This window comes from Meriones unguiculatus, chromosome 11, assembly GCF_030254825.1.
Source record: "Meriones unguiculatus strain TT.TT164.6M chromosome 11, Bangor_MerUng_6.1, whole genome shotgun sequence".
Lineage (NCBI taxonomy): Eukaryota > Metazoa > Chordata > Mammalia > Rodentia > Muridae > Meriones > Meriones unguiculatus.
In genome coordinates this window covers 113250826-113278619 of record NC_083359.1, presented here as the reverse complement: position 1 = coordinate 113278619, position 27794 = coordinate 113250826, and the positions used below count along the sequence as shown (strand labels likewise).

The following is a 27794-nucleotide window of genomic DNA, read 5'->3' as shown; positions in this document are numbered from 1 at the left end:
TGTTTTACACAATAAAGAAGGCTTTTGAGTTTGCATTCTACCTAAAGTAAACCATCTAAAAGCTAAAGCAGTTAGTCTTTTATAGGATTATCTTTTGCTATCTCCTCACTTGATTTTTTCTCTTTATTTTCTATAGAGCAAGAGGACCTGAAATGATGGTTAACTTATAGATTAATCAATCTCTAATTTATTTGTTCTTATGAATTTGAAAAAAGTGGGCATACTTTTTGGCAAATACTTGGCAAAAATACTCTGAAATTTTGATATTTAAGGCTATTGTGTCATCTTCAAGGAGAATAATGTTGTATGTTATGAAAAATGAAACTGACCTTCAAACCCACTAAATTATCTCATAATTTTAGCCATTGACAGCTTGGTCCTGCTAGTGACTGTCCTCATCAGACTGCCCGGTGCAGCCTCACTAAATTAAGCTTCACAGAGGTGTGGTTTCACTTAATTGTTCCTGGGTATCTGTATGTGTGGTGCTTAGATTTTAGACCATTTTCTACATAGAGGGAAGATAATAGATTAATTAGTTGTGATTAGTTGTGAACACTACTTTGGAACCAACCAAGAGAAGATTATAGAATACCATGGGTTGATAAATTGTAATACTTTTGACTCTTTTCTTCTAATAATATATGGCATAAAGAGAAAACACACATGTGTCCAAACTTAAGAATGAACAAATTGGCTTCTTATTGCCTTTCTGTGTTGCTGTTACCCAGAGATTGTATTGTCTAGGTGTTACCCTATGCCCAATTAAAAGTCTCTTCTTATTGATCTCCAAGCTTTCTTAGGGTGTCAGTCTCCATCCACAATCCCCAATGGGAATCATACTGGTGGTAATATAGCTCGATTTTCCCCTGGAATGTCAGTCACGTACAGCTGTTACGAAGGTTACCTCCTGGCTGGAGAGGCAATTCTTATCTGTACTCATGAGGGTACCTGGAACCAACCTGCCCCTTATTGCAAAGGTACTTTGTCTGTTTTGTTCTTTGTCCCAAGTATATATGTTTTGTTAAGAATTTTCAGTTTAAAATTGTTAGAGATCAATTGTCTGATTTAATTAAGTGCATTTAATCAATTAATACATTAATCTCAAATCTTAAAATAAAAATGACATAATTAAAGTTGAAGTGATTTTTATAATTTCTAAGTAAAGGTTATTTATAGTCACACCATTGTTATAGTTATGCTAAGAGTGCATTTGATAAAACATCCCTCTACCTTCAGTCATATGATTGTGGATATAAATTATAAAGAAGGTTTGTTTGTTTTTTTGTTTTTGTTTTTTTTTTTTAGCACTTCCTCACCTCTATGGAAAATACACCAGAATTTACTAAATTATTCATGAGAACAAATCACTCGTTTGTTTTAACAATTACTTTTTAAAGGAAAGTAACCAAAGCTTTTACTAGGGGGTATATTAAAATCTTCTATTAAAATCTTTTAAGATAATTCCTGAAGAAGGGAAAAGCTGGTGTAATGGCACATGATAAAACTGCTGTAAATGGGTAGACTAATGCAAGAAGATTGTGAATTTGATTAGATTCCTCATAGCAAAAAGAAAGATGACTCAGGAACCATAAGAACTTTCACCTTATGACCAAGACTTTATTATCCTGAACGCAATGGATGAATTTGTTTTCCATAGCTTGTGGCAGGGGTCACAAGTGTATTCAAGGTATCCCAGAGGCAGAGGACCATATTTCTACATGTGTGACAGCTCTGGTGGTGTGTAAGAGGGTGGTGGCCTAGAGAGCAAACTTCTCATATAAACATCAATGACAAACATTTTACTCCAGAACAGTAAGAACACACAGCTGGTGCCAATCTGAAGCTTTGAAGGCATAGTTCAGGAAGTCCTCATAGTTGTGATCCTGGATACATGCTAAGGAAAAAAATCACAATGTTCTTTTGATTCTGTTTCCCTATTTGGTACTGAGATATGGGCATTTAAAAAAATTATAAAGTAATTATTATCAACAATGTTTATGAAATAAAAGTAATAAGTCAGTGTTTACATTGTTGAGGATTTTACTATTTGTCAGATGCTACTCATTGCTTCCATTATTATCTCATGTAATGTTCATGAGACCCATAGAAGAGTGGTCCTATTGTTATTCCTGCTTTGTAGATAAGGTTCCAATGTCTCAGAATGATTTGTGATCTACCCAAAGTCACACAACTAGCAGTGAGGATTCAAGTCCAAGTTCTTACCAGGCATGGCAATTTCTAATTTTCTTATAATGAAGAAATGTCATCATATATAAAATCCATGTTCAAGAATTGTTTTAAGTGTGGCAAAAGATGCCTTGGTGGTTCAGAGTGCATGCTGTTCTTCCATAGGGCTGAAGTTCAGTTCTTACCACCCACATAGGGTGGCTCAAAGTCACCTATAACTCCATATCTGGAGGATCTGAAGCAAAAAAAAGAGAATTTTCTGGCCTCTGAGGGCACCTGCACACATATGCTGTTGTACTTGTACACACACACACACACACACACACACACACATATACAGAGAGAGAGAAAAAGAGAGAGGAGAGATTGAGAGAAATAAATATTTTAAAAAGAAATGTACACACAAGTTTCCAAAAATATCATAATATTTTAAATATATTAATGATTTTGTGTTAGGTCATATTCATAGCTATCTTAATCTAGATATGACCAGCTATGGCCTGCAGCAGCATTGGCTCATATGCTCAAAATATATACAAAGAAATGAGAATGCATCATGTGCATGTATGAAGAATTAGAGAGTAAGACTAGAAATCAAAAGGGAACAGTAATTTGGAACATTTAATAATGTAAATAGTGTTTTTTAAAGAAGGCACCAGAATTATTTAAATACTGTTAGCATAGACATGTAAGTAGAGAACAACCAAGCTTAATTTGCTAGGTAGTCGTTGTAAAATGGTTGACAATAAAGACTTCCCAGGATATTGCTTTATGTTTTCTAATGAAACTTTGCTTACTGATAATGAAATAAGTTGATTTCATAACCTTTCTAGTAAGGGCAGTTTCTACTTTTTTTGGTAAAAAGACAAATCATGACTCTGTATTAGGAAGATTTCTTTAATTGCAGAGGTAAACTGTAGCTTCCCTAAAGATACAAATGGAATCCAGAAGGGACTCCAGCCTGGTAAAACATACCGGTTTGGAGCTACTGTGACTTTGGAATGTGAGGATGGATATACCTTGGAGGGAAGTCCACAGAGCCAGTGCCAGGGTGACCACCAATGGAACCCTCCCCTGGCTATCTGCAAATACCGTAAGTGCAAGTGCATCAAAGATGTTTGTATCCCACCCATGAAGGAAGGAAATAGTTTATCAGTGAAGGAGGTTCCTGGGGTTTTGACATGGTGAACAGTAATACAACAGACTAACTGAAAGGCAGTAGTCAATAAAAAAAAAAAAAAAAAAAAAAAAAGTATAGCTGTTGATGGGGCACATCACACCAAAAGGGGCACAATAATCCAAAAGGAGCAAAAATGTAAAACTCACAGCCTTTTACTTTGAAGAAAGAAATAAAGAAAGAAAGGAAGGAAGGAAGGAAGAAAGACAGACTGTGGACTTCTCTCTTGGCTAAATTTTAAGTGCTTATCAACTTGAAAAGTGTTCCAAAAACATGTCAACTAACATGTTATAACAGTTCATATTTTCATTTGATCCTAAAAGTCACTGATTAGAAAGTTGAGTGTATTGATAAACTCCACAACTTACTTAATCAAAGTGGGAAGATATCAATTGAGTTTTGACATTAAATAAGTGGGTGTAATATATATATAATATATATCTATCATAAGTAAACTAAGTGGGAGCTGAGTGTTGACCTCTGGGACATTATCAGATGTAACGGTACTTAGATGACATAACTTGTGCTGCTAGACTAATATTTCATATTTTTAAATTCTCCTTAGGGTCAACTATTCCTCTTATTTGTGGTGAGTTTACTTAAATACTTGGAGAAAATTTCTTATAATTTTTCATAAATATATATACAAGTTTTACCTTCTACATATTAATGTTTCATTTTAATACATTGGATCTGATCTTATTTTATGTTTTAAGGGCATTTTATAATGTGTCATGAACATTAAAATGCCCTTTTAGGTTAGAATTGAAAATTTATTCAAGGTTTTTAAATTGAAAGCCTCATTTCGTTTGTTCTTATTATTTGGTACAAATGAAATAAGTAATTTTATTCTGCGATAGCAAAGCAAATTTCACAACTGAAAACAAATAATTGTCATGCAAAATCATGGAATTCTGGTATTCTATGTTCCTAATTACACCACAGGGTCAAGACTGTTTACCAATGAAACTGAAAAGAACAGAAAAAAAAACTTGGTGTAAAGTTGACGGGAGCCTGTGATCCATGTGCCTGGTACTGCAGACAAAACATGGCCTAGATACAATTAGAAAAACTTAAAGCTCAGTTATGATTATTCAGTAATTCAGTATTTATGGTTAAGAAAAATCTATTAGAAAATCATATTAACATCTTCTGTGCCACTATGAGTAGGCCCTAGCAATATATGTCATATTTTTTCTGGCATTAAATATTCATTTTTCTCCTTTAGGTATTTCTGCAGGCTCAGCAGTTATCATTTTGTTTAGTGTCAGCTTCTGTGTGATAATAAAACATAGAGAACGGTAAGTTTGCACATTTGGTCATGTTCTATAACAGACATGCCCTAGTAATTACCCTGGGTGGGCACCATACAACCTCAGATTTGAGGACGACTTCAGAGTTCTGTACCTCAATAGAACTAATAAATACTAAAACTCCTATTTTTTTCTTACTTAGATTCATAATAGCCACAAGAATAAAATATGGCAATAAAGAAGCCTGTTTTTCTCTTTATTTGAGTTAGATTACAGTACTTTTTTTTTTTTTACAAGCTGGTTTTTAACATCCATGGAACTAACAATGTTCCACTCAGCAGGCTGAGGGAAATCTAGCTGAATCATGAAAAAGTTTGCATGCTATGACAAGAAACTGTGACCTGTAAGATCATTTCAAGGAAATAAGGTGTAGTGTATAATTTTTTACCTATTTTATTTTGGTTTCTTATGCCTCTACTTCCCTTCTCCACCCCAATCCCTTCCATCACCCCAACACCACGTAGGAGCAAAAGGTTAGTGGGGAGAGGAGACAAAATTCTCTTTAGCTACTTACTATTGGTTAGGGTCATCAGGTACCTTGGGGGCAAGTAGTATTCATGTGTATATCTTAGAAATGTCTTCTCATCAAACTGTAACAACAACAATCAGGAGCAGCAGGGGAGAGTAGCAGCAGCCTTCTTTTTTGGAACCTGGTCCCTTCCCTTTTCTCTGGGCTCTGGTATTTATTCCCTCTCAGAGTCCTCAGAATTAAACTTATCTGAAGCTCGCAAAGATCATGCCATTCCCAGAATTCTCATGAGGCAAATAGTCTGCTGCTGTGAACAGTCTGAAGTAGCCCCATATCCTACATCTGGGATTAATACAAAAATATGTTTTCATAACATAACTGAGTTTTTAAAGACACCGAAACTCCCATTACAATAAGGTATTTAGATTTGTATTTCCAACAGCAAGATCAAGGATCAGGAGACTGGAGCACTGGTAAAGGATACCTTTGAAGAAAAATAGATTTCCTGAACTTTGTGATTCATACTAGACGTGGAAAGAAAAGACACATAAAATGACTCCAGGGAAAGGGATTCACTGAAGGGAAAGAGGCAGGCTGTGGGGCAGTGTTATGAGGCATCTGCGATGTAGTACTTAAAGGGGTCTGGACTTAGGTAGGTAAGAGAGTGGAAGTCTTGAGATTACAAAGAACAAAAAAGGTACAAGTAAGATGAGAACAGATCTCAAAGAGATGTAATATCTAAAGGTGTGAGGAGAAAATATCATCAGAGAAGAAACACTAGGAGAATGATACTTAAAGAATTCAAAAGAGAAAAGTATCTAAAAGACAAAAATTGAGTTGTCATTTGCATGGCTTTTCTTACAGGAAGTTAGGAGATAATTTTAGCCAAGAATAATTAAAATTTTAAATATATAGAAAATGTGGTTTCTAAGTTTACTATCAGAATACTGCATGTTTAGCAAAATTTGAAAAAAAATGGAATATCTAAAAATAATTTAGAATGTTCCTGTTTGCTTATTTTCACTTATTAGCATGTTATATCATGGGACCCTATATTCTAGAGTCTCAATTGATATTAAACAAACAGGTATGTTTTTGTTGTTGTTGGGTTGTTTGTTTTTTGTTTGTTTGTTTTTGTTTTTCAAGACAGGGTGTCTCTGTGTGACAACTCTAGCAGTCTTGGAACTTGCTTTGTAGAACAGGCTGGCCTCAGACTCACAGAGAACTGCCTGCCTCTGCCTCCCAAATGCTAGGATTAAATATGTGTGCCACCATGCCCAGAAACAGGCATGTTTTAAAAAGTTTCTAAATTTATTTCAATTCCATTTTCTAACTTAATAAAATTTACTTTCTACTAATTGAAATACACTTAAGGTTTCATTGTTTTATAAACGAGAGTAGTAAGTTATCTAGTGTCAGCTTCTAACTTGAACAATTACCAAACTAGCAAGTTATTTATTTTGTTATGTGCCCTCAAAATTGGGGCCTATGCTGTCTAATATTTAAGAAAATGAGTTGAAGGACTGGAGAAATGTCTCAGTGGTTAAGAGCACTGGCTGTTCTTTCCAAGGTCTAGAGTTCAATTCCCAAGAACCACATGGCATCTCACAACCATCTGTGATAGAATGTGATTCCCTCTTCTTCTGAAGACAGATCCACTCATATAAATATAAATAAATAAATATTTTAAAAAGAAAAAAGGTTTTAATTAAAAAAAAAGGAAAATGAGATGAAATTACATGTGAAAATACAAGTTCCTGGGAATGAGAAAATGTAGACAGCTAATGAATCCTCACTATAATAATAATTAATAAGTAAATATTTGATGTGTTTTTATGTCTCTCTTTTAGTAATTATTCTACAAAGACAAGGCCTAAAGAAGGAGCTCTTCATTTAGAAACACGAGAAGTATATTCTATTGATCCATACAACCCAGCAAGCTGATCACATGACAAGCTGGTATACATAAAACTGAAATACAGTTACTAATATGGAGGTCACGATTTGCTTTAATATTTTCTTATGGTCTTTTTAAAGTATGGTCTTAAGTAAATATTGTTTTCTATCAGTCTTTAACATTCATGCACAACATTTTTAGCTTACCAATTTCATAGTTGGTAATTTCATAGTCTTAGTTTTTTTTTAAACATTTGTCTATTCAGTAAATACGTAACAAATGTGATTAATAAAATAATTAAGAATAATTTAAAATAATTAATAATGAGATAAAATCTGACATAGTAGCACATGTCTATAATTCTAGCACTTGAGAAGTAGAGGAAAGATCAGAAATTTAAGGTTGGCCTTAGCTACACAGTGAATTCGAGGTGGGCTCTGTGAGACCCTGTTTCAAAAAAAAAAAAAGAACCTGGGGGAAAGGAATAAGAATAAATATTATTAAAGAGAAATAAAGAAGGAAAAGAGGATAGAGAATTTAGGATTGGGGTATGGAAAAATGAATGGTTCAGAGCTTAAGAGAACTTATTGCTCTTGCAGAGGCTTAATTCCTAGAGCCAACATGGTGGCTCACAACTATCTGCAACTCTAGTTCCCGAGGGTCTGATGCCTTCTACTGACTTCTGTGAGCTTTTGTATGCATGTAGTGCACATACATATACTCGGGCACATATAACGATGCATAAATTCTTTAAAAAAGAATTTTGGATCAGTTGTGACTTTAAACTGATCCCTATATATTTGACAGATACCTTCTGTCCTCTTGGACTTACCTTAGTAGGAAAAAAAAAGACATACATATAATAAAGTAAGAATAAGTATCATAGGCAAAGTACAGAAAGCTATTGTAGTATTTGAAGAGGAAAATATTAATTGCTTCTGGGGAGTTTTAGCAAAGGAACAGAGAAAAAAGGGAACATATATCAGAGGAATCCCACACTCAAACCAGGGGACCCAAAGAAAAGCTATTATATATTTGTTGGATAAACGATGATTTTTATTTTATTTGTATTTATCAGCATAAAATATAGTTATGTGTCCCAGTTCATATCAGCAGTACTTCCTAACAGAATGATATACCATCTAATTAATTAATGGTTATAATTGTCCAATAGAATGTTGGTGCTCTAGTCATGTTATTTAAACATGAATTACACTAGTCACATTGTTATCTACACAGAAATAATCTGTTCCAGTGTGTCTCATAGCTTGGAATTGCATTGAACACTGATAAGAAAGAAAGCATTTGAGTAGCAGTGAATCTTTGAGTGGTTGCAGCATCAGTGAACTAATTTCATAAGCTGTAATTTTTTCACATGCAACTTATTCTTAAGCAGAGCAGAGGTTTGTTTGAAGTTAAAGTTGAGTTCACAACTATGGTACATTGAGGCCTCTTTTATGAAGCCCTATTTGTGATCTGATTGAAACCAGGCTATGGGTATGGAGCTGTAAATGACACTGCAAGTATAAGCTTCTTAAGGAAAACCCATCTTTATATGTAGCCCCATCTTTTTAAAAGCAGCCTACTCATTGTTATCATATGCTTTGGGTTACTATGGAGCTTTCAACATCTACCAGGGGTGTTCAAACTGTGTCCTGTGAGTCACATGAAGCCCAGATTATCTGTGAATATAGTCCAACACAAAATCAAAAACTTACTTAAAATATCATGAGATTTCCTTTTGTAACTTTTATTCTGTAACTTGGTTATACAGTTCTCAAATCGTGTACTTTTTAGATGACAATGCATGTTGGAGAAACAGAAAGTTTGGACAACTCCTGCATTTGAAATATTTCCAGCAGTTGTGATGAACACACCTAACGGGAAACACTGACTTTAATAGAAAATTCCTTCTGTGATTTGGTTAAGCATACTCACTTGGGCTAATGTTTTTCTCATAATACAGTATATTTTTTTGTCTATCCACAACCATTCTGTAATTCTGATTTGTACAAGATTTGGAAAATATAGGAGCTGAGTTTTAATTCAAGTTTGGTTACTTCTTTAGAAGTTTTCTCATAAGCTTCAGCTTTTTATAAAATTCCATTTAGTAATAGATACATTCATTATTTAAATAAACTATATTTTTTAAAAAATTACATAATTTTGTCTTTCTGAAGTCAGTGATTTCCTAAATAGTATATACAATTTTAGGGTCTTAAGAGTTTATAATTTAATATTAATTTATTCATGATTATACTATTTGGTTATTTTAGCCATTCTCTCAATGCACAAATTTAATTCCCTCAATCCCAAAACTTATCCTCTCCCATTATGCCTTAGATCTAAGCTTTAGACTATTAATAACAACAACAACCTTTCCATTGGTGACCAGTTTTCTGTCTCATCTTTTCCTAGAAGAATTGTGCTATTAAGCATCGTGTGTGTGTGTGTATTTCTGTGTGTGCCTGTGTGTGTGTGCGCCTGTGTGTGTGTGTGTGCCTGTGTGTGCATGTGTGAAGGGGACAGTTATAACTGTGGCTTTAAAAATCACATGTAGGGCTAGACAGATGGATCAACATTTCAGAGAACTTTCTGGTCTGCCAAAGAACCTGAGTTCTATTCTTAGCATGTACATGGCAGTTCACAACCATCTGTAACTCAAGTTCCAGGGGTTAGACAGTTTCATCTGGTAACTATGGGCAAAAGGCACACACAAGGTACACAGACACACAAGAATACAAATAGCCTGTGGTTGTTTGAATAAAAATGACCCCCATAGGTTCATAGGGAGTAGCACTATTATAAGGTGTCCCTTGTTAGAGGAAGCATTTCTCATTCTCTCTTTTCAGCTGCCTATGGATCAAGATGCAGAACTCTCAGCTACCTCTCTAACACCATGTCCGTCTGCATGGCACCAAAGTTCCCTCCATGATAATAATGGACTAAACCTATGAACTGTAAGCCAGCCCCAATTAAATATTTTTCTTTATAGGAGTTGCTATAGTTATAGTGTCTCTTCACAACAACAAAAACTAAGGCACAACCAAACACAGAAAATAAATTAATTAAAAAGAAAAATCTCCGCAGGAACTGAAGACTAACATTATATCCTGAAGAATCTGTCCAATCTCCTAGTCTTTTTTTCCCTTGCTGGCTTCATTCTCTGGAAAACACTCTCTAAACACTGACAATATTTGCTGACAATGCCACACCTACAACTTTAGCATTCCAGTATAAATTGCTGCTATGGTCAACAACTCCTTCAAAAAGTTCATTTAATAGTTTTGGTTTATCACCATAGCATAACATGCATGTAAACAAACCAGTGGAATAGGGCAGGGAAATAAGCAGATGGTAAAACCTGCATTGTCTGCCCACTTTGGAACTTTGTGTAGGAATAATCTACTCTAGTGGTTCTTAGATGGGGTGGTTTTGTCTAGAGTCAAGAGCTGGTTAAAACTGAAGGAGTGAACTACTCCAGGTACTTGGTGGGTAGAGACCAAAGCTGCAGCTAAACACAGTACAATTCACATGGAAGTCATTTATAAAGTAATAGTAAATTGGTTAAAGAACAGTGGGGACATCAAGCAAAAATACAAATGTTACCAAAAATTAGGGAACCCCCCTCCCTTTGTGATCACCAAATGATTCTTGGGAAATCTAAGAACTCTTCAAGTTCTTAGTTTCATTAGTATAATCATTTAAGAAAGGAATAAGACAGGATCTCAAGGACAATTATAGTAGACTTTCAACCCTAGGGCCTGCAAGTTATTTATCTAGCAGTTCCTCAGAGGAGGAAAATGGAGAAGAGAAGAAAAAAAAAAAATCCATGCCACTTGAGTTAAACCAGCATGGAGGTCAGCCATGTGGTGGCAGGCAGTCACATGGTCTAGAGGAAGGCTGTAGAAAAAGAGTGAAACACAAAATGTTTGGGAGGCCTAAAGAATTAGGGAAAGTATGCTAGAAAGAGGGGCTAGAGAGATAGCTTACTGGCTGCTATTTTAGAAGACAAGGCTTCAATTCCAATACCCACATAATGCTAACAACTGTAACTCCAATCCCAGGAGATCTGAATCCCTCTTCTAGCACTTGTGGACACTGCACGAGTATGTATATAGACCAAAAATACCCATACACATAAAAGTAAGTAAATAAAAATGGAAAGATGTAAAAAAATAAACAAAAATGATGAAAGAAAATAAAAGAAGAAAAAAGAAAATTAAAGTTATTCTTTTTTGTGGGTTTTAGAAAAGTTGGTGACTTACAAAGCAACCCAGCTGTACTCCGTAAAAGACTATAGTAGTGAGTAGGAATTTGGGAAAGAAAAAGCACAGTATCTTATTAAAGTGTTAGGCCAGCCTACCTTCCTAGAGGTGGAATCTTGGCCAGGTGATTGACCTTGTCCAACTGGAATATTAGGTCTTTATCTAGGCCAGAAAGAATTGTCCCTTAATGCATTGTTATCCTAGCACAAAGATCTAAATAAAATGAGTTGTCAATAAAATAAGACTAGTCACTTTCAATTCTTTATTTTTCTCTAGCCACATTCAGTTTTATAATAATGGAGGCAAAATAATAGAGAATTTAATTTTATGTTGTTTTGTCCAACAAATACTGTAAGTGGAGGTGTATGAAAATGGTGACTCTTACAATGTAGCATAAACCTAACCTAGCAAGAGACCAGTTGTAGCACATCTAATTAGAACACTGGAGGTGAACTAGAAGGGTAGGATTTATGGTGAAGTGGGATAATTGAGATGGATGTTGTGGTGCATGCCTGTAATCCTAGCACTTGGGCAGGCACAGGCAGGCAGATCTCTGTGAGTTTGAGGCCAGCCTAGTCTACAAAGCAAATCTAGGACACCCAAGGCTACACAGAGAAACCCTGTCTTGAGGGAAAAAAAAAGCAGGATAGTTGAGTTTATGGAGAGGATACTGGTATAGTGATAACTTCAGGATATTCTCATAAGCGTTGGTGGCATAGTAGAGTAGAGGCAAAGATAAGTTAAAGAACTGTGAGGTCAAGTATTGAAAAATATGTTTCTGTGGCCCTTGAAGTCAGTGAGGGTTGAGCTAAGAAAAGCACTGGTGAAACTGAATATCAGCCAGGAGCTAAAAATGTCAAGGACAGAGGGTAGAAAGTGGATGCTAAAAGGTAAGCCCCAAACAATGTGAGAATCAGAAGCCTATTCTGACAGCAAATGGTGTAAGGAAGTTGAGGAACTGAATCCACTTAACTATAATATAGCTTCTTCTTCCATACTCTTTCTGACAATAACTTAAATGCTAATTGGGTCTTAGAGTGCTGAATCTAAAGTGCTGGCAGGACTGGTTCCATCTGAAAGCTCCAGGGAAGAACCTGTTTATTTCTTTCACCCTACAGAGGCTTCTATTATTTGCTCTTTGGAGGCAGCAACTATATCTCTGTCCTCACCATTCTCTCTATCTGATCTAGTAGCAAGTTCTTATAAGGTTTATTGGGATTATGAAACCCACTATGATAGTCAGAATTACCTCCCCACTTCAATGTTCTTCATTTAATTTAATCAGCAAAGTCTTTCCTGCTATATAAAGAACAACAGGTTCTGAAAACAGAATGTGGACATTTTTGTTTTGATTCTATTTCTCTTAGAATCTTTGAATTCTTAATCCTGTTCTCTAAACTTGGACCTCCATATTTGTTATTTCAATAAGCACCACCACCACCTATCTCTGAGTAGGGCTCTCTCTCTCTCTCTCTCTCTCTCTTTTCTCATCATCATTATTAAGAAAAGAATCAAAATCCAGTACAAACCCTGTTTATTCCATTTCTGGGATCTTATTAACTATTCACCTGTCACTAGATCACACTTGGATGATGGCAAGCCTCCTGGCTGTCTCCTCATTCATTACTGCACCATCCTAACCTAGGCTGAATAGCACTGACATATTTGTGAACAAAAATTTCTGGAAAGAAACTACATCTGGTTGTGAAATAAAATCCCTGAAAGTTATCTGTTTCTGTAGAGACTGACTGGCTGATGAGAATTTCAATGTTGCAGGTTCAGAGGCTAATCCTGAGCTAAGTCAGAACTAACATCTTGATGCAATAAGATTCAGAAAAACAAAACATACCAAAACCAAAAAGCCCCAGAAACAACCTGTTAGAGTCTATTGACTTAGTAAGCAATACGCTTCTGTCAATCCCGAGTGCTATCAGGAAGCATGTTGGGCCTATAGAAAAGCTTTCCCCATCTTAACATACCTGATTCTTGGATGTACCCACCGTGTATTTTAAAACCTGCCTTGATTTTAAACTTTCTCTGCTCTGCAAAACTGCTTCCACATTGGAAACACTAAATTTGGGGTAACCTAAATCATTGTTCCAGGGTCATGACCACTCAAAATGGCTCCAGAATAAAATTTTATTCCTTTTAAAAACTATTATTCCTCTTAATTATGAGAGCTGTGGTTTTTACGACTACATATTTGTAAAATTTATGTCTGATTAACTCATTGTTTTAATTTTTTTGTTTCCAGCCACATGCTACATTTGAACTCATCCTAAGGAGATAAGTTCTTACTCAGTGTCCACTAGGCAGGGCCGGCAACTGTTTAAAAGCCTGCAAGAAAAAATACCAAATGCTGGCCAAGGCCATCTGGCCAGCCTCAGAAACTACACAGATTCCCTTGCCTCTTAAGGAATGAGGACCATAGGGTCCTTGTTTCAAATGTGGTCAAGAAAGTCACTGGGCCTGGTTTTGTCCTAACCCCCACAACCCACCAGGGCCATGTCTAAAATGCCACCAAGAGGGACATTGGGGTGTTGACTGTCACCATTTCTCCCATGATATGGGGGCATCACTCCTAGATTGCCCTTCTGCCAATATCCTAGGTCTAGCTACGGATGACTGAAGGTGCCCGGGTTCCCTTGACCCAACTACTTCTGTCACTAGCAGGGAGCCACGGTAATTATGGTATCGGGACGGCCCATCTCCTTCCTTGTGGACACCAGAGACACTTATTTATTCCTGATGGAGTATTGGGGACCAACCTCTCCTAGTTCCTCTATTGTCAGGGTAGGGGGACAGCCTTGCCAGCCTCCACCACTCAATTGTATTTTCAGGGGTATTCCCTTGACTCATTCCTTTTTAGTGACGCCAACCTGTCCTGTTCCCTTACTGGGAAGGGACTTTTTAGCTAAAGCAGGAGCCTCTATCTCCTTTACTCCATCCATTCGCCTGACCCCAAGCTCACTAGCATCCTCTCTCCTCCTCCTAGCCACCCTACTACTAGTTGTGACACATTGCTTCCTTTACCAGCCTCTCAAGTGGACCCCCAAGTCTGGGATGTCCAAAACCCCTTTGTCTCTAGGCACCATTTCCCTGTGGTCATTCAGCTACAGGATTCCACCTAGTATATCACCCAAGTTCAATACCCACATCCTCTCAAGAGTCTCAGGGGACTTAAGCCTATTATTGCTGACCTTCTAAAAAAAAAAAAAAAAAAAACTTCTTCACCTCCTTTTAACACCCCTATACTTGCAGTTACAAAGCCCAAATGGAACCTATTGTCTGGTTCAAGACCTCTGGCTTCTCAGTTCTGCAGTTGTTCCCCTCTACCCTGTTGTAGTTAACCCCTATACTCTCCTCTCTACTATCCCATCAGGTACCTCCCATTTTTCAGTTCTGGATCTCAAGGGTGCATTTTTCTCTATCCCCCTGGACGCCCAGTCACAAAATATCTTTACCTTCACCTGGACTGACCCTGACACTTTGTTTCTACTCAGATTACCTGGACTGTCCTACCCCAGGGATTCTGGGAAAGCCCACTCCTGTTTGGCCAAGCCCTATCCTCTAATCTACTCTCCTTATCTCTCCCTAAATCTAAATTTATACAATGCAATCTATCTTACCTTTTAATGTATAAAGGCTTACAAACTCTACCTCCCTCTAGAGTTCTTTCCCTCCAGGGGCACTAACAAAAGACTCTACTATTACTTTCCAACCATGCCCACCTTTTAATATTTCAAACCTTCTACCTCAACCTAACTCTGACCACTCCCCATCTCATTCTTGCATTAAAAATTTAGAGGAACTATTGCCCCACCCCTCACACATACAGGAGGGCACATTGCCTCAGACCATCTATACCTGGTATACAGATGGCAGCTCCTTTGTACATGAGGGAGCTTAAAAAGCAGGCTATTCCATAGTGTCAGGTACTGAGGTGGTTGAGGCACAAACCCTCCCTGCCCACACCACTAATCAACAAGCCGAACTAATAGCTCTTACCCGCGCTTTCCAATTGGCCCAGGGACAATCCCTTAACATATACACAGACTCTAAATATGCCTTTCATATTCTTCTCTCCAATGCTGCCATCTGGAGAGAACATGGGTTACTTACAGCAAAGGGAGGATCTGTAACCAATGCAGGCCAAATTATGGCCATGCTAGAAGCTTCACACCTTCCCACAGCCACTGGAATAGTCCACTGCCAGTCCCATTGGACAGATTTCATCATTTCCAAAGGAAATAACTGGGCTGACGAGGCAGCTAAGGCTGCGGCCTTTAAAGGCCTAGACTTGTCTCATCCACCACAGGACATCCTTACACTACCACTGACATCTCCTCTGTCATCTCCTGACACACATCAGAATCTGTCCTATCTAAACCAGATCTTTCATCCTAACAGTTGAACTTTGTCTAACTTTGTCAAGACCCACCTGCAGCCCACCCTTGAGGACTTCCATTTCCTAAAGACTATTACTACCTCTTGAAAAATTTGCTGAACTTCAGATCCTAACTCAGGATATCATAGCTCCCCTTTCCCTACTGACCAGGCTATCAGGGACTGACTAGTAACTTGATTTTACCCACACACCAACAGTCAAAAATGTATGGAACCTCCTGGTCTTGGTGGACACATTCTCGGGATGGGTGGAGGCATTTCCCCACTACTAACAAAAGAGCTCAGACAGTTTCTGATCTCCTTCTCCATGAGATTATCCCACATTTTGGAATCCCCACCTCCATCCAGTCAGACAATGTTGATATTCCTTGGTATTTTCAGATCCCATACCATCCCCAGACCTCAAGAAAGACAGAACGAAATAACCAATTCTTAAAAAAATACTCTTGTTAAACTATCACAAGGGCTTCACCTCAGTTGTGTAAAACTACCCCCTCTGGCCCTTTTCAGGCTTTGAGCTCTTCCACCCCCCCAAAAAAAACCCTCTGTCCATCTTGCCCTTTGAGCTCATGTATGGAAGACCAGTCCTAACTCCTGGTCTTTCAGCCAAATCCTCGCCTCTCCCTGACCACCTACTTACTCCCTTACTCTGTCATCTTCGTTCTCTTCTATGGAACTTTATTGACCACCATTTACCATGGCCACACACTAACTCCAGTCCATTTTCTATTAACATTGGGGACCAGGTCCTTCTTTCTCCTCCAGACTAAAGCCCCCATCTTTCTTCTAAATGGCAGGGCCCTTTCAAGTTGATTCTTGTGACCTCCACAGTTGAGGGCTTCCCTCACTGGATTCATCTATATGACATCAAGCCTTTTACCACCCCCTCTTCAAGATAATGTCCCCTCCTACATATCAACTCCAACAGGACCCTACTCTCTCAAGCTCCAGAAGATGCCAAGATCAACCACCTTGCCTCTAGTTCCAGAGAAATGAGGCCTTGCCACAGCAGCTATGTTCGATCCTACTGGATTGGGTATGTATTTTTCTTCTTCTCCCTCTTGCCTGTTTCTGTCCAAGGTAATACCTACATATGGAGATTTGAGGTTCAAGAAACCATCATTGACAATAAACAATCCCTCCAAATGGGGTTGGGAAATTGCTCTATGGGAGGCTGTCAGGAGCCGATTGAAATAGCTATCACCCCCACATCTATCCCTCCTCTCATATTTGATAGAATTTTTGTTTGCTTCCTATTTGATCAAACAAAAGATTATTGAAAAACAAACAAACAAACAAACAAAACCCGGCCAGACAGATATAGAGGCTTCCCATACTGGTCTTGCCAAATCCACACACCAGCACAGAAGAAGCTCCTTCACCTGTATAAAAGGACTCTACTTATACATCTGAGACCCTTGGGATCACATATGGGAAACAGGTGTCGTTGGAAAACTCTACTGCCACTCCACACCCAATTTATTGATAAATACCATGCATATCCAGAGAAAATATGTCCCAATTACCCAATCCCTGAGGATGGGAGAGGTAGAGAAGGTAATTAAACACTCCTCTAAGGTCATTACTTCTCTGACATCCCCCCTCCTAAATAATACAAACCTGTCATATTGTCTTCTACTTTAGAAGACAAGCTGACCATGGCCTACAAGCTCCTTAATGTAACCCAGCCAGGCTGTTTTAAAGCTTGCTGGCTGTATGTCCCACCTGGGACCAACTCAGAACTATCGCTGACAGCTTCTCTGGTGACTGTCAAGTAATCTTACTTCACCATTTATTAACTGCCCTGACTCTGATGTTGCCATAACCTCCTACCTTTTTCATATCACTCTCTTTGGCATTGCAAGCTGTTTCAAGGCATCTGGGACAACTCTATAGATATGCTAAGTTCCTTAGGCTATAATAAAACTATAATCCTTGATACCTCATCTCAACCCCAATGTCCTACTGCTAATAATACCTTGATTCTTTGTGGCACTCAGGTCTACTATCATCTGCCTGTTGGTTGGTCAGGAGTTTGCATGCTGGTGTTCCTCTTCCCCAAGCTTGGGGGTAATAAATGAAAAGGAGCCCCTACCAATCCCAGTCATGGACTCACTAGCTGCCCAGCAGGATAAGAGGGCAATTCAAATCTTGCCCCTCTTGGCTGTTGCAGGAATCACAGCAGCTGTCAACACTGGGACAGTAGGACTAGCCACTTCATTAACTTTGTATTATCAGCTTTCTTCCCAGTTCACCCAGGACCTCCGGTAAGTGGCTCAGACAATACTAACTCTCCAAGGACAGATCAACTCACTGGCAGCAGTAGTACTTAAAAACTGACAAGGATTGGATCTCATCACAGCTAAAGAAGGTGGCCTTTGTATCTTTCTCTAGGAGGAATGCTGTTTTTATGTCAACCAGTTGGGTATAGTAAAAGACAAAATCCAACAACTCCAGACAAATCTACAAAAGCTAAAGGAACAGCTTGAGGCCTCTAGCTCTTGGGCCTTCAAGAACCCCATAGGGAAATGGATTCTGCCTTTCCTCACACCTCTTCTGCTCATCTTTCTGCTTTTGCTTTTTACACCCTGCTTTATTAACTTCTTCTCTACATTCCACCAACAACAAATGCAAGAATTCTCTAACAAAACCATTAATCAATTACTCTTACAGGATTATCTACCTCTGCTCACAGATGACAATGACCTTCCAATCAACCCTGATGGTGGGGACCAGCTATACCCTGAGAACGACAACGTCCCTAATCAGCAGGAAGTATCTTGAAAAGCAAAGGTCACCCCTATGCCCTCCCCACCATCACCCCCTTCTTAGCTCCTCACTTTTTAATAAAACAAAAAGGGAAGAATGTCGGGATCAGTAACCAGGCATCTCTACGGCCAGCCCCAGGGGACCTGACAAATGAAATATCAGGCATCTGTGAGGCCACCTACGGACCACCTGGAACCACCTGCGCATGCTCTGGGTCACCTTGTAAGAGAACTCTGCGCCACCTGCTCCCTCCCACCTTCCCTACAACGTCCCTCCCTCCTTCTTCCCTCTCCCCCTACTCCCCCCGCATCCTTTCCTCTCCTTCTCCTACCCCGCCCAGATATGGTCTCTGTGACCCCCTCCCCTTAATAAAACCTCCCACATGGACCAGTCTCATGGTGAGACTTGTGAGTCAGCTGTGTAACTTTGTTGCACAATCCTGTTAGACTCCACCCTTGCGAAATTTTGAAAAAGGGGGAGTAAGACAAGGTTATATGCAAAACAAGTTCCCATAATGCCTTGCTGTCTTTGGAACAGAAGGTGCTTACAAATAGAAAACATCCTGAAGCTGACTTGCTAGATTTTGATCCTGTCTCTGAGTCCCCAAAGCGATCTCCTAGAAGAACTTCCCCAGAAATCCCCAGAACGTGGAGTAAACAAGGCTCCGCCCAACTAGGGGAAGCTGAGGTCAGGAAACCAGCGCCATTTCCCGCACTCTGGGTGGGGCTGCCTTCTTCCCCGCTATGCTGTAGAACTGTGCTTCCGACAGTGTGAAGAGAATGAAGGTTTCTTCTCGGAACTTAGAGCCTCTGGGCCACGTGGGGTACCTTGTATTCTCCTGTCGCGGAGGAGTCCAGCTGGCGGTCCTACTGCTGTTCTTGCTGCCGTCTACTTGGGGTGAGCCACGGGGAGGCTCTGGGCGGTCCGGAGGCGCGGCTCATCGGGACCCGCAGTAAATGGGCTCAGCGCAGACTCCCACGCTGGTCTGGCGTCCTTTTGGGTTTCCAGCTCCCCTTCCCCGTGGTTGAGTGTGGAGCGCTTTCAACCCAGATCTTGGGTGGTACTCAGCCGGCAGGAACGCTTTGGTCTCCCAGCTGCTTGTCTTTATTAGATGTACGGAGTACTTGTCTTAACCGAATGTAGAGCCAATTGCGGTGATAGAAAGGGGTGGGGGCGGGTTGGGACCTGTGCGTAAATCCGAGAGACCCAATTTCTAATTTTAGAATTTGGTTGTGAGGAAAGTTAGTATATGTTTCCTTATCTGTAAAAAGGAGATACTTAGGTCTTTCGTGGTGTTGCTGTTTAATTGTTAAGTGGCTAACCCAAGTCTTGCTGCTTAATTTATTTCTATCTTGGAGACATTACCTATGCATTTGCTCTGAAAGTCTAGACAAACAGGCCCAGGGATGCAGTTGTCACTTGAAACTCTTTTGTCTTGGGACTGTACACCCCAAATCGTCATCAACTTACTTGAATTCTTACTTTACAGAAGATCCTTCTACTCCCACCCTAGGTTGGGATTTGAAGAACAAGGAATCCCTAGAGTGTAGTGAAATATTTTTCATATAGAAAGGACCGTAGAGTTTACATAAAACACTTTAGTGATGGTTAAACGAAAAATAGAGTGCCCATTTTACCCATCTAATTTCCCTTTTTTCCTGTTCAAAAGAACTTTCTTAGAGAAAGACTTCCTTGAAGGCTTTTGCATTATTTTGACTCATTGACAGTTGAAATGACAGTCTTAAGTGTTTTTGTTTAACTCAGGGTTTAAGCTTTTCCACTAGACCCATTGCATGTATTAACTGAACCTTCTCTTCTAAGAAAGCAGAGAAAATAGAAAACAAAATTTCCTCAAAAAGTTGTGCTTAAATTTTTTTTTATCTCTCAAGGCACACAGAGTAACTGGACTGGTGAAGATACGTTATCAGACTTAAAGTTTTATTTTTAGAGAAGAAGTATACCAAGAAAGTTTGGGAGTCTCCTGTCAGTAGCTAGTCATCCTCTTGCTGAGACATTGCTACAGTTTGGCCATATTTATTAGGCTACTGTTATCAACAACCCCAGGCATTAACAACTGCAAACAAATTAAAGCTGAAATTTACCAAGGTTATCATAGTAAGCTCCAAATGTGACTCAAGACATGGAGTACTTTAGTCAACAGAGTTGAAATGAAGAAACTATTAACTTAATACTTCCACTGGCCAGAGCACTTTGTGATTTAAACAAAGTATGGTGGGAGCTTCACCGTGAAGGTATACAGAGATAAATTGGTTGTGGGTTTTCAATCTGCACGTATAGCAGATGAGCTTGAATCCAGCAAGTCAATTAAGTGTCCACATGTTGCTTCTGACAGCATTATTAAAACAGATGAAGCAAAAGTAGGCAGACCTGTGAGCAGAAATAAATGAACCCATTCTCAGAGTTGGAAGCCTTAATACCACTCTGCCAAAACTAGACTGATGTGACAGGCAGAAAAACAGCAGGGACATAGCAGAATTCCACAACACCCGTAGAACTGGCAAGTGTAGAATCCTCCAACAACAGTAGAATATACTTTCTTCCCAGGCTCATACAGGCCATTCACTGAAGTGAATCACATTTAGGGCTGTAAAATGGCATTGTAGTGAAGTGTTATTAGAATACTGTTGAAGGTGGGTGGACTTCAGCAGGCCCCATGCCCTGAGATACTTGTGTAGGATCAGTTCTGCTAACTCTGCTGATGAAGATAACAAGACAAAGAAGAGGAATTAGAGTATGTTTCTTGTGCTTCATGATGCATCTCAGTTTTCATACTCTCAGAAGTGTGATTTATGGGTTATATTATCTAATATTAGCAAAAATAACCTCACTTAGAAAAACAACTTCCAAAATGTCCTGCACATCAGAAATACTCTCAGAATATGATTATAGTAAGACTAATTCTAGCCCACAAGGTGGTTTCACTGACTACCCCTTGCCAAATGATACACACATATATAAATTGTATGTGAAAGACACTCAAAGGAAGAGGTGATATTAGATAAAAACCTCTGCCAACAACAAAAATCTAGAAAGTATCAAGACTACTAGTTGAAATACAGCTTTAGATACACTACTATTAACAAAATCTGCAATAATATCTTGTCACTCAGTGTTAGCTAATGATATTAAATCATTATATCTAGCAAAATATTTAAAATGTTTATTCCAAGCCAGGTGATGGCGATATACACCTTTAATCCCAGCACCCTTGAAGGCTGAGGTAGGTGGAACTCTGTGAGTTTGAGACCAGCCTGGTCTACAGCATGAGTTCCAAGACAGCCAAGGCTACACAGAGAAAGCCTCTCAAAAAACAAAACAAAACAATAACAAATTAATAATAAATAAAATGCTTATTCCATTTGTATGACATTCCTTTAATTATTATGCGTACCATATTTATAAATTTTTTGTTGTATTCTTTTTATTTTAACTGATAAAATTGCTTAAGCAAAATCTTTACAGAATCTCTCCACTGAAGAGTGAAGTATGTAGAATGGGAGCAGAGTAGCTCAGGTTGACAGCTTATACTCTATTAAAGTCATGGAAATGTGTATGAGGTGAAAAGGATAGGAGCTCCACAAGGACCAAATATATCTGGGCACAGGGGTCTTTTCTGAGACTGACACTCAACCAAGGACCATGTATGGATATAACCTAGAACCTCTGTGCGGATGAAGCCCATGGTAGCTCAGTAACCAACTGGTTTCCCATAGTAAGGGGAACAGGGACTATTTCTGACAGGAACTCAATGGCTCTTTGACCTCCCCACCCCCCAAGGGAGGAACAGTCCTCCTAGGCCACAGAGAAGGACTTTGTAGCCAGTTCTGAAGATACCTGATAAAACAGGATCAGATGAAAGGGGAGGAAGTCTTCCCCAATCAGTGGACTTAGAAAGGGGCAGGGAGGAGAGGGAGGGTTTGGGAGGGAATGAGGGAGCAGATACAGCTGGGATACAGAGTTAATAAAACGTAACTAATAATAAAATACAAAAAAAAAAAAAAGTCATGGAAGTGGTCATGAGTTCACAGTTCTGATGACTCAGGATGAATCAATCAGTGCCTCAAATGGAACATTTGAATGTAGGTTATGACATCCAGGACAAAAACAAAATGAAACATGATAAGCTAAGAATATACATGCATAGGAACAGTTAAAAGTAAGGCACACTATACCAACTGTTAACAATAAGTGAAGTAATTCAAATTGTCACGTGCTGTTCACTGGCAGATAAAACACGACTCATGGAAAGCAGCTCAGTGGTGTCTCAAAAAAAAAAATTCCTATCATGTGACTGGGTGTTTTACTCCCAGTTTTTTAGTTAAGACAAAAATCTGTGCCTAGGTGGGAAGGGATTGGGGAAGAGAGGAAGTAGGGGAAACTGTGGTCAGAATCTTAAATCAATTAATTAATCAATTAATTAAAAATCAGTGCCCAGCAGAGACATCTGTATTCGTTTTTACAGCTTGGTGGTTTGTTTTGTTTTCTTTAGATTTTCTTTATGTTTATTTCATCTCTATTTAGTGTGTATAGTGTTTGCCTGTATGTATGTCTGTGCAACATATGCATATAACACCTACAGAGACCAGAAGAAGGCATGAAATCTCCTGAGACTGGAGTCACAGAAAATTGTGAGCTGCCATGTGGGTACTGGAAATTGAACCTGAGTCTTCTGGAAGACCAGAAAGTACTCTTAATTGCTGAATTATCTCTCCAGCTCCTTCCTAGCTGCATTATTGGTAATGGCCAATAAATGGAAATAATAAAATTTCCCTTCAATTAAATTATGGCATATTTATCTAACTGAATATTTCTCAGCAATGAAATACATGCAACCTAGGTGACTCTCAAAGTAACTATACTTTGTAAAGCTACACCAAAGAGATAACAAAGACTGATATTTGTATGATGATTGTATGACATTCTAAACAGTTAAGTCTATCTGTGGTTAGAGAAAGCAGGTTACTGGGTGAGTGTAGCTACCTACCTGTAATTCCAGCCTCTGAAAGTATAGAAGGATCCTTACAGCAAGTTGGCTAGCAGGATAACCATATCAGCAAGTTCTGGTTTTCACTGAAAGGCCCTGCTTTAATGAAAAAGTTAGAAAAGCGATAAAGGATCATTTCCAACATCACCTTAAACATGCGTATGCACCTGTAACCACACACATTCAGAACCATGCATAGACTCATGCACAGCAAGCACAGACACAAACAAAAATTAAATCAATCTAACAAACCAGTTGATACATTGGATTATTAAATATGCTATTCTATTTAATTTTATTTCACAAAACAACATGAAACTATTATAAAAATTATGCATATTTTATTATGATAAAGGTTAATCTTATGAAATATAAAATTTAAATTTGGATGTTCTAATGATACAAAATATAAAATAAAAGGTGGGCATAATGAACGGAAATATACAAATATACTTAAAATGGAATATTTGAATGTGTCTTTTTAGCAGCTAGTACAATAAGCAGACCCATCAAAATTAAGAAGTATATAAAAGAATTTTATATTAACATACATGTTGCATAAAGCTGACCATGTGCAAAATAAGATGCAGTTAATATGTAAAAGATGTAATATGTAATAAGATGTAGTATTCAAAAATAGCTAGAAATATGCTGCCCAGAATTTTTTGTATGCTTTAATCTCCTCCTCATAATTTGAATTAATTGGGAGTATTAGAAGGAAAAGTCATAACAAAGATGTAATATTTCCAAAACTAAATTAAAAAGATTTTTTCCAATAGATAATTATTGATTACATATTATTTGACCCTAGCTAGCAATTAATCTTGCTAAGCCTAAGGGAAAATAACTAAGTATAGAAGTTAAATCAAAACATATATCAGAAAATATATTTACAAATTAAAATATAGTTTCAGTTTTTGAATTTTATTATTATTTTTTTTTGCCTTGATCAAAGTGCTGGTCCTGAATGTCAGTGACGAGGATCATGGGTCATTAGAGGTTGCTGGAAAACAGAAGGATGAAGGACGATGAAAGTTCTTTCATTAAATGTCATGCTGTTATATCTCCTCCAGGCCAGTGTAAGGGCCCATCACAATTTTCATTTGCCATGCTTATAAATCAAACTGGTGAATCTGAGTTTCCCATTGGAACATCTTTGAAGTATGAATGTCGCCCAGGATATTACAGGAAGCAGTTCTTCATCACCTGCCAAAAAAACTCAGTCTGGACAAGTGCTAAAGATGTGTGTACACGTGAGTACCTATGGTGGAAGCTCCTTCGTGATAAAATAGTAGAGCTGGCCTCATTTTGTCTAGATTTTAGATTATGACACGTCATTAATAATCTTATCTAAGGTATATAGTACATATGGATCATTCTTGTAGGTCACATCTTTTTATTCTGTGCATCTGTCTTCTCAACTGTTAATGAATTTTATAAGAGTGCCTGTCACAGAACATGATTAAGGGGAAATATCCTCAGGATATTTCACTTAGGGTGTGCGACTTTGTACAAGTGTCACTAAGTAGTTAATGATTCTGAAGCAAAGAAAAGTATGTTTAATGACTAAGATGAAAAAAATCCCAGACTTTGAGGCCTGTGAATTGGAATACTTAGAAGAATGCTTTGGTTGTAAATGAAGTATACATGTTTTTAGGAGTCAATATGAGTCAATAAGAAAGAACTTGGATGGTAATTTTTTTGGAAAGTAATGTCTGATGAATTTCCTCAAAGTGCCAAATTCTGTGAAATATTAAAATTATATATACTCTCTACAGTAAGTTATAGATCAGAACTTCGTAGACTAAGGAAAGTTCAGTACTTTACTTGGTTTCTTTCATTCTCATAGGTAGACAGTGTGAAACTCCTGCAGATCCTCTTAATGGCATGGTACATGTGCACAAAGACACTCGGTTTGGATCCAGTATTAGTTATACTTGTAATCTAGGGTGAGTTGGCAACAATATCTCTTCAAGAATTCTAGAACAGCAGTACTACCTTCTAGTAATGTCTCAGTAAAGACATCAACTCTATTACTTCCTGATTTGGTTTTTGGTTGTGTTTTGTTTTGTGTTACAGGTTGAACTCAAGGCTTTAAATATGCTAGGCAAATGCTCTGCAACAAATCCACACCATCAAAATGTTGCTAATCTTTAAAAGGCTTGAACATGATTGTTTAATTTTTGATTGAAATGAACAGAAATATAACATGATTAGGTAGAAAAGATGTGTTATTCCTGCTGAATAAGCAAAAGAACACGCATGTCAGCTTCTGACTGACTATTACTATGACAAAATAATTGAGATAATGAATTGAAAAGAGGAAATGTGTATTTTAATTCATAGTTGCAGAAGTCTCAGTTCATGTTTAATTGACTCTTGCTTTGAACTATGGTAGCATGGCCCATTACAGTAAAAACATGGTAAGGAAGGGCCCATTCACCTTACGGTTGCCGTGAAGAAAAGAGAGGCTAGAAGGGGCTAAATTCTCAATATCTTCAACAAAGGCATTATTGCTGGTGACCTAACTTTGTCCCTTAAGGCCTACCTCTTAAAGATTCTACCACATCCCAGTAAGATAATAGCTTGGGAGACTAAGCCTTTAATCTGTGAACCTTTCGGAAATATTCCTAACTATGGAAACATACAAAGAAAGTGAGGCACTCAGTGGATGAGATGTTAGTCTTAGGCCCCGCTGGTCTTCGAGAGTTTTTCCAGGGAAGGATTGGGTGATTTAAGTCAGTACAGTTTCCTTCCTTTCCTGTGGATTCTCTGGAGACAGGAACTTCTTTTTTGCCCTGGGGCGCACTGCTCAGTCTCCGCCAGCTGTCTGGCGTGCAGAAACTGCCTGTGTCTGCCTTTCCGGCCTTTGGGAGCCTGAGCTTCTGCCTAAACTGGGTAATCTTCCCAATCTTTTTGGGGTGGGGGTGTCGGCTGAGTGCTCTGAGATCAGACTAGCCGTTTCCCTCCCTGTGTGTTTGCACCGGACAGTGAAACTCATTTGCTGGTGCCCTGGTGCCCACAGTTCTATCTCAGGTGGCGAATCAGGTGCACACGTAGGGCTCTGTGCCTGAGCCTGAGTCCCCAGCTCTGGCTCCGGGTTGGCTCCTGGGGTGCCCGTGGAACCCGAGTCTTTTCCAGGGGATGTCTGGGTGACCTAAGGTTGGTCCCAATCGTTTCCTGCACCATGGGGTTATCTCTCGACTGAAAATTCCAGTCTCTGATAGTGTGGTGCGCACGGTTCAGTCTGGGACCGTGACCAGAGACGCTGGCGTGTAGTTCTGGGCTGGGGCTGGCGGCCAAGCATCTGGCGGAACCAGGATCTCTTCCGAGGTTTTGCCGGGTGAGTTAAAAGCTGATTGAATCCCCCACCGTGGGGTATCCTCTCACCTGGGAAACACAATCGTCTGTGTTTTATGGCCGCGAGTTCTGATTGCTGGTCACTGTGCCCATCCTGCTGTGCTGCTGGTCAGAATGAGAGTCTTCCCGGTGTTGCCATCTTGCCCCGCCTCTCTGGAAGTCTAAAATAAGGTGTTGGCAAGACATTACTTCCTCTGATGTCTTTAGGGGAGGAACCTTCCATGCCTCTTCAGCTTTTGGAAGCTCCAGGCCTTCTTATGTCTATAGAGCACAACTCTTAATTTCTATGTCGGTCTACATGGTTACTTTCTCACTATATCTGTTTGTATGTGTTCTGTATCTATTTATATTCAATGTTCTCTCTTTTTATAGTGATACCAGTTATCTTGGATTAGGATCCATTCTAAAGACCCTAATTTTAACTTGATTACATCTGCAAAGACCCTTTTTCCAAATAATGTCACAATGACAGGAACAGGAGTTTATAGCATCAGCATAACATTTTGGGAAACACAGTTTAACTTCAGAAATCTCTCTTTGAACATGTCAGGCATGAAGTTCTCACCAAGTATGGTGCTGATGTTAGAACTCCTCATTACTCAACATAGAGTGATTTAACCTCGTTCTGAATATTAATTAAGTTATAGGACATGAACTAAATCTGTGTTCTTAATAAGAACCAAATAAAAATGGTATATGGGGGGGTGTTCAAAAACTTTAAAACGTTTTCAAAGAATACTTTTGAAATAACACAAATAGAAAAAAATATTTGTAAAGCATAGAATTTTAAAAACATGTTTCCATAATATATGAGTTCTTATAACTCCAATGAGAAGACAAATAATTTTTGAAATAGGCAAAGGAGGTGCTGAAGAGATGGCTGAAGTGCTAAGGATATATATTTCCCTTGCAGAGTACCTGGGGTCAGTTCCTCAACCTGCA

At 38.6% G+C, this 27794-nt stretch overlaps 1 protein-coding gene across 1 annotated transcript in view; it reads left to right on the top strand.

The window, feature by feature from the left end:
• The window catches only part of LOC110563671 (complement receptor type 2), an 89714-nt gene that overhangs the window by 22580 nt on the left and 39340 nt on the right, over positions 1 to 27794 (top strand). The window contains 9 exon segments of the mRNA XM_060365104.1: positions 792 to 977; positions 3095 to 3280; positions 3930 to 3953; positions 4593 to 4665; positions 6997 to 7081; positions 18392 to 18493; positions 19240 to 19384; positions 24566 to 24745; positions 25342 to 25441. Coding sequence (XP_060221087.1) covers positions 792 to 977; positions 3095 to 3280; positions 3930 to 3953; positions 4593 to 4665; positions 6997 to 7081; positions 18392 to 18493; positions 19240 to 19384; positions 24566 to 24745; positions 25342 to 25441 — 1081 coding nt within the window.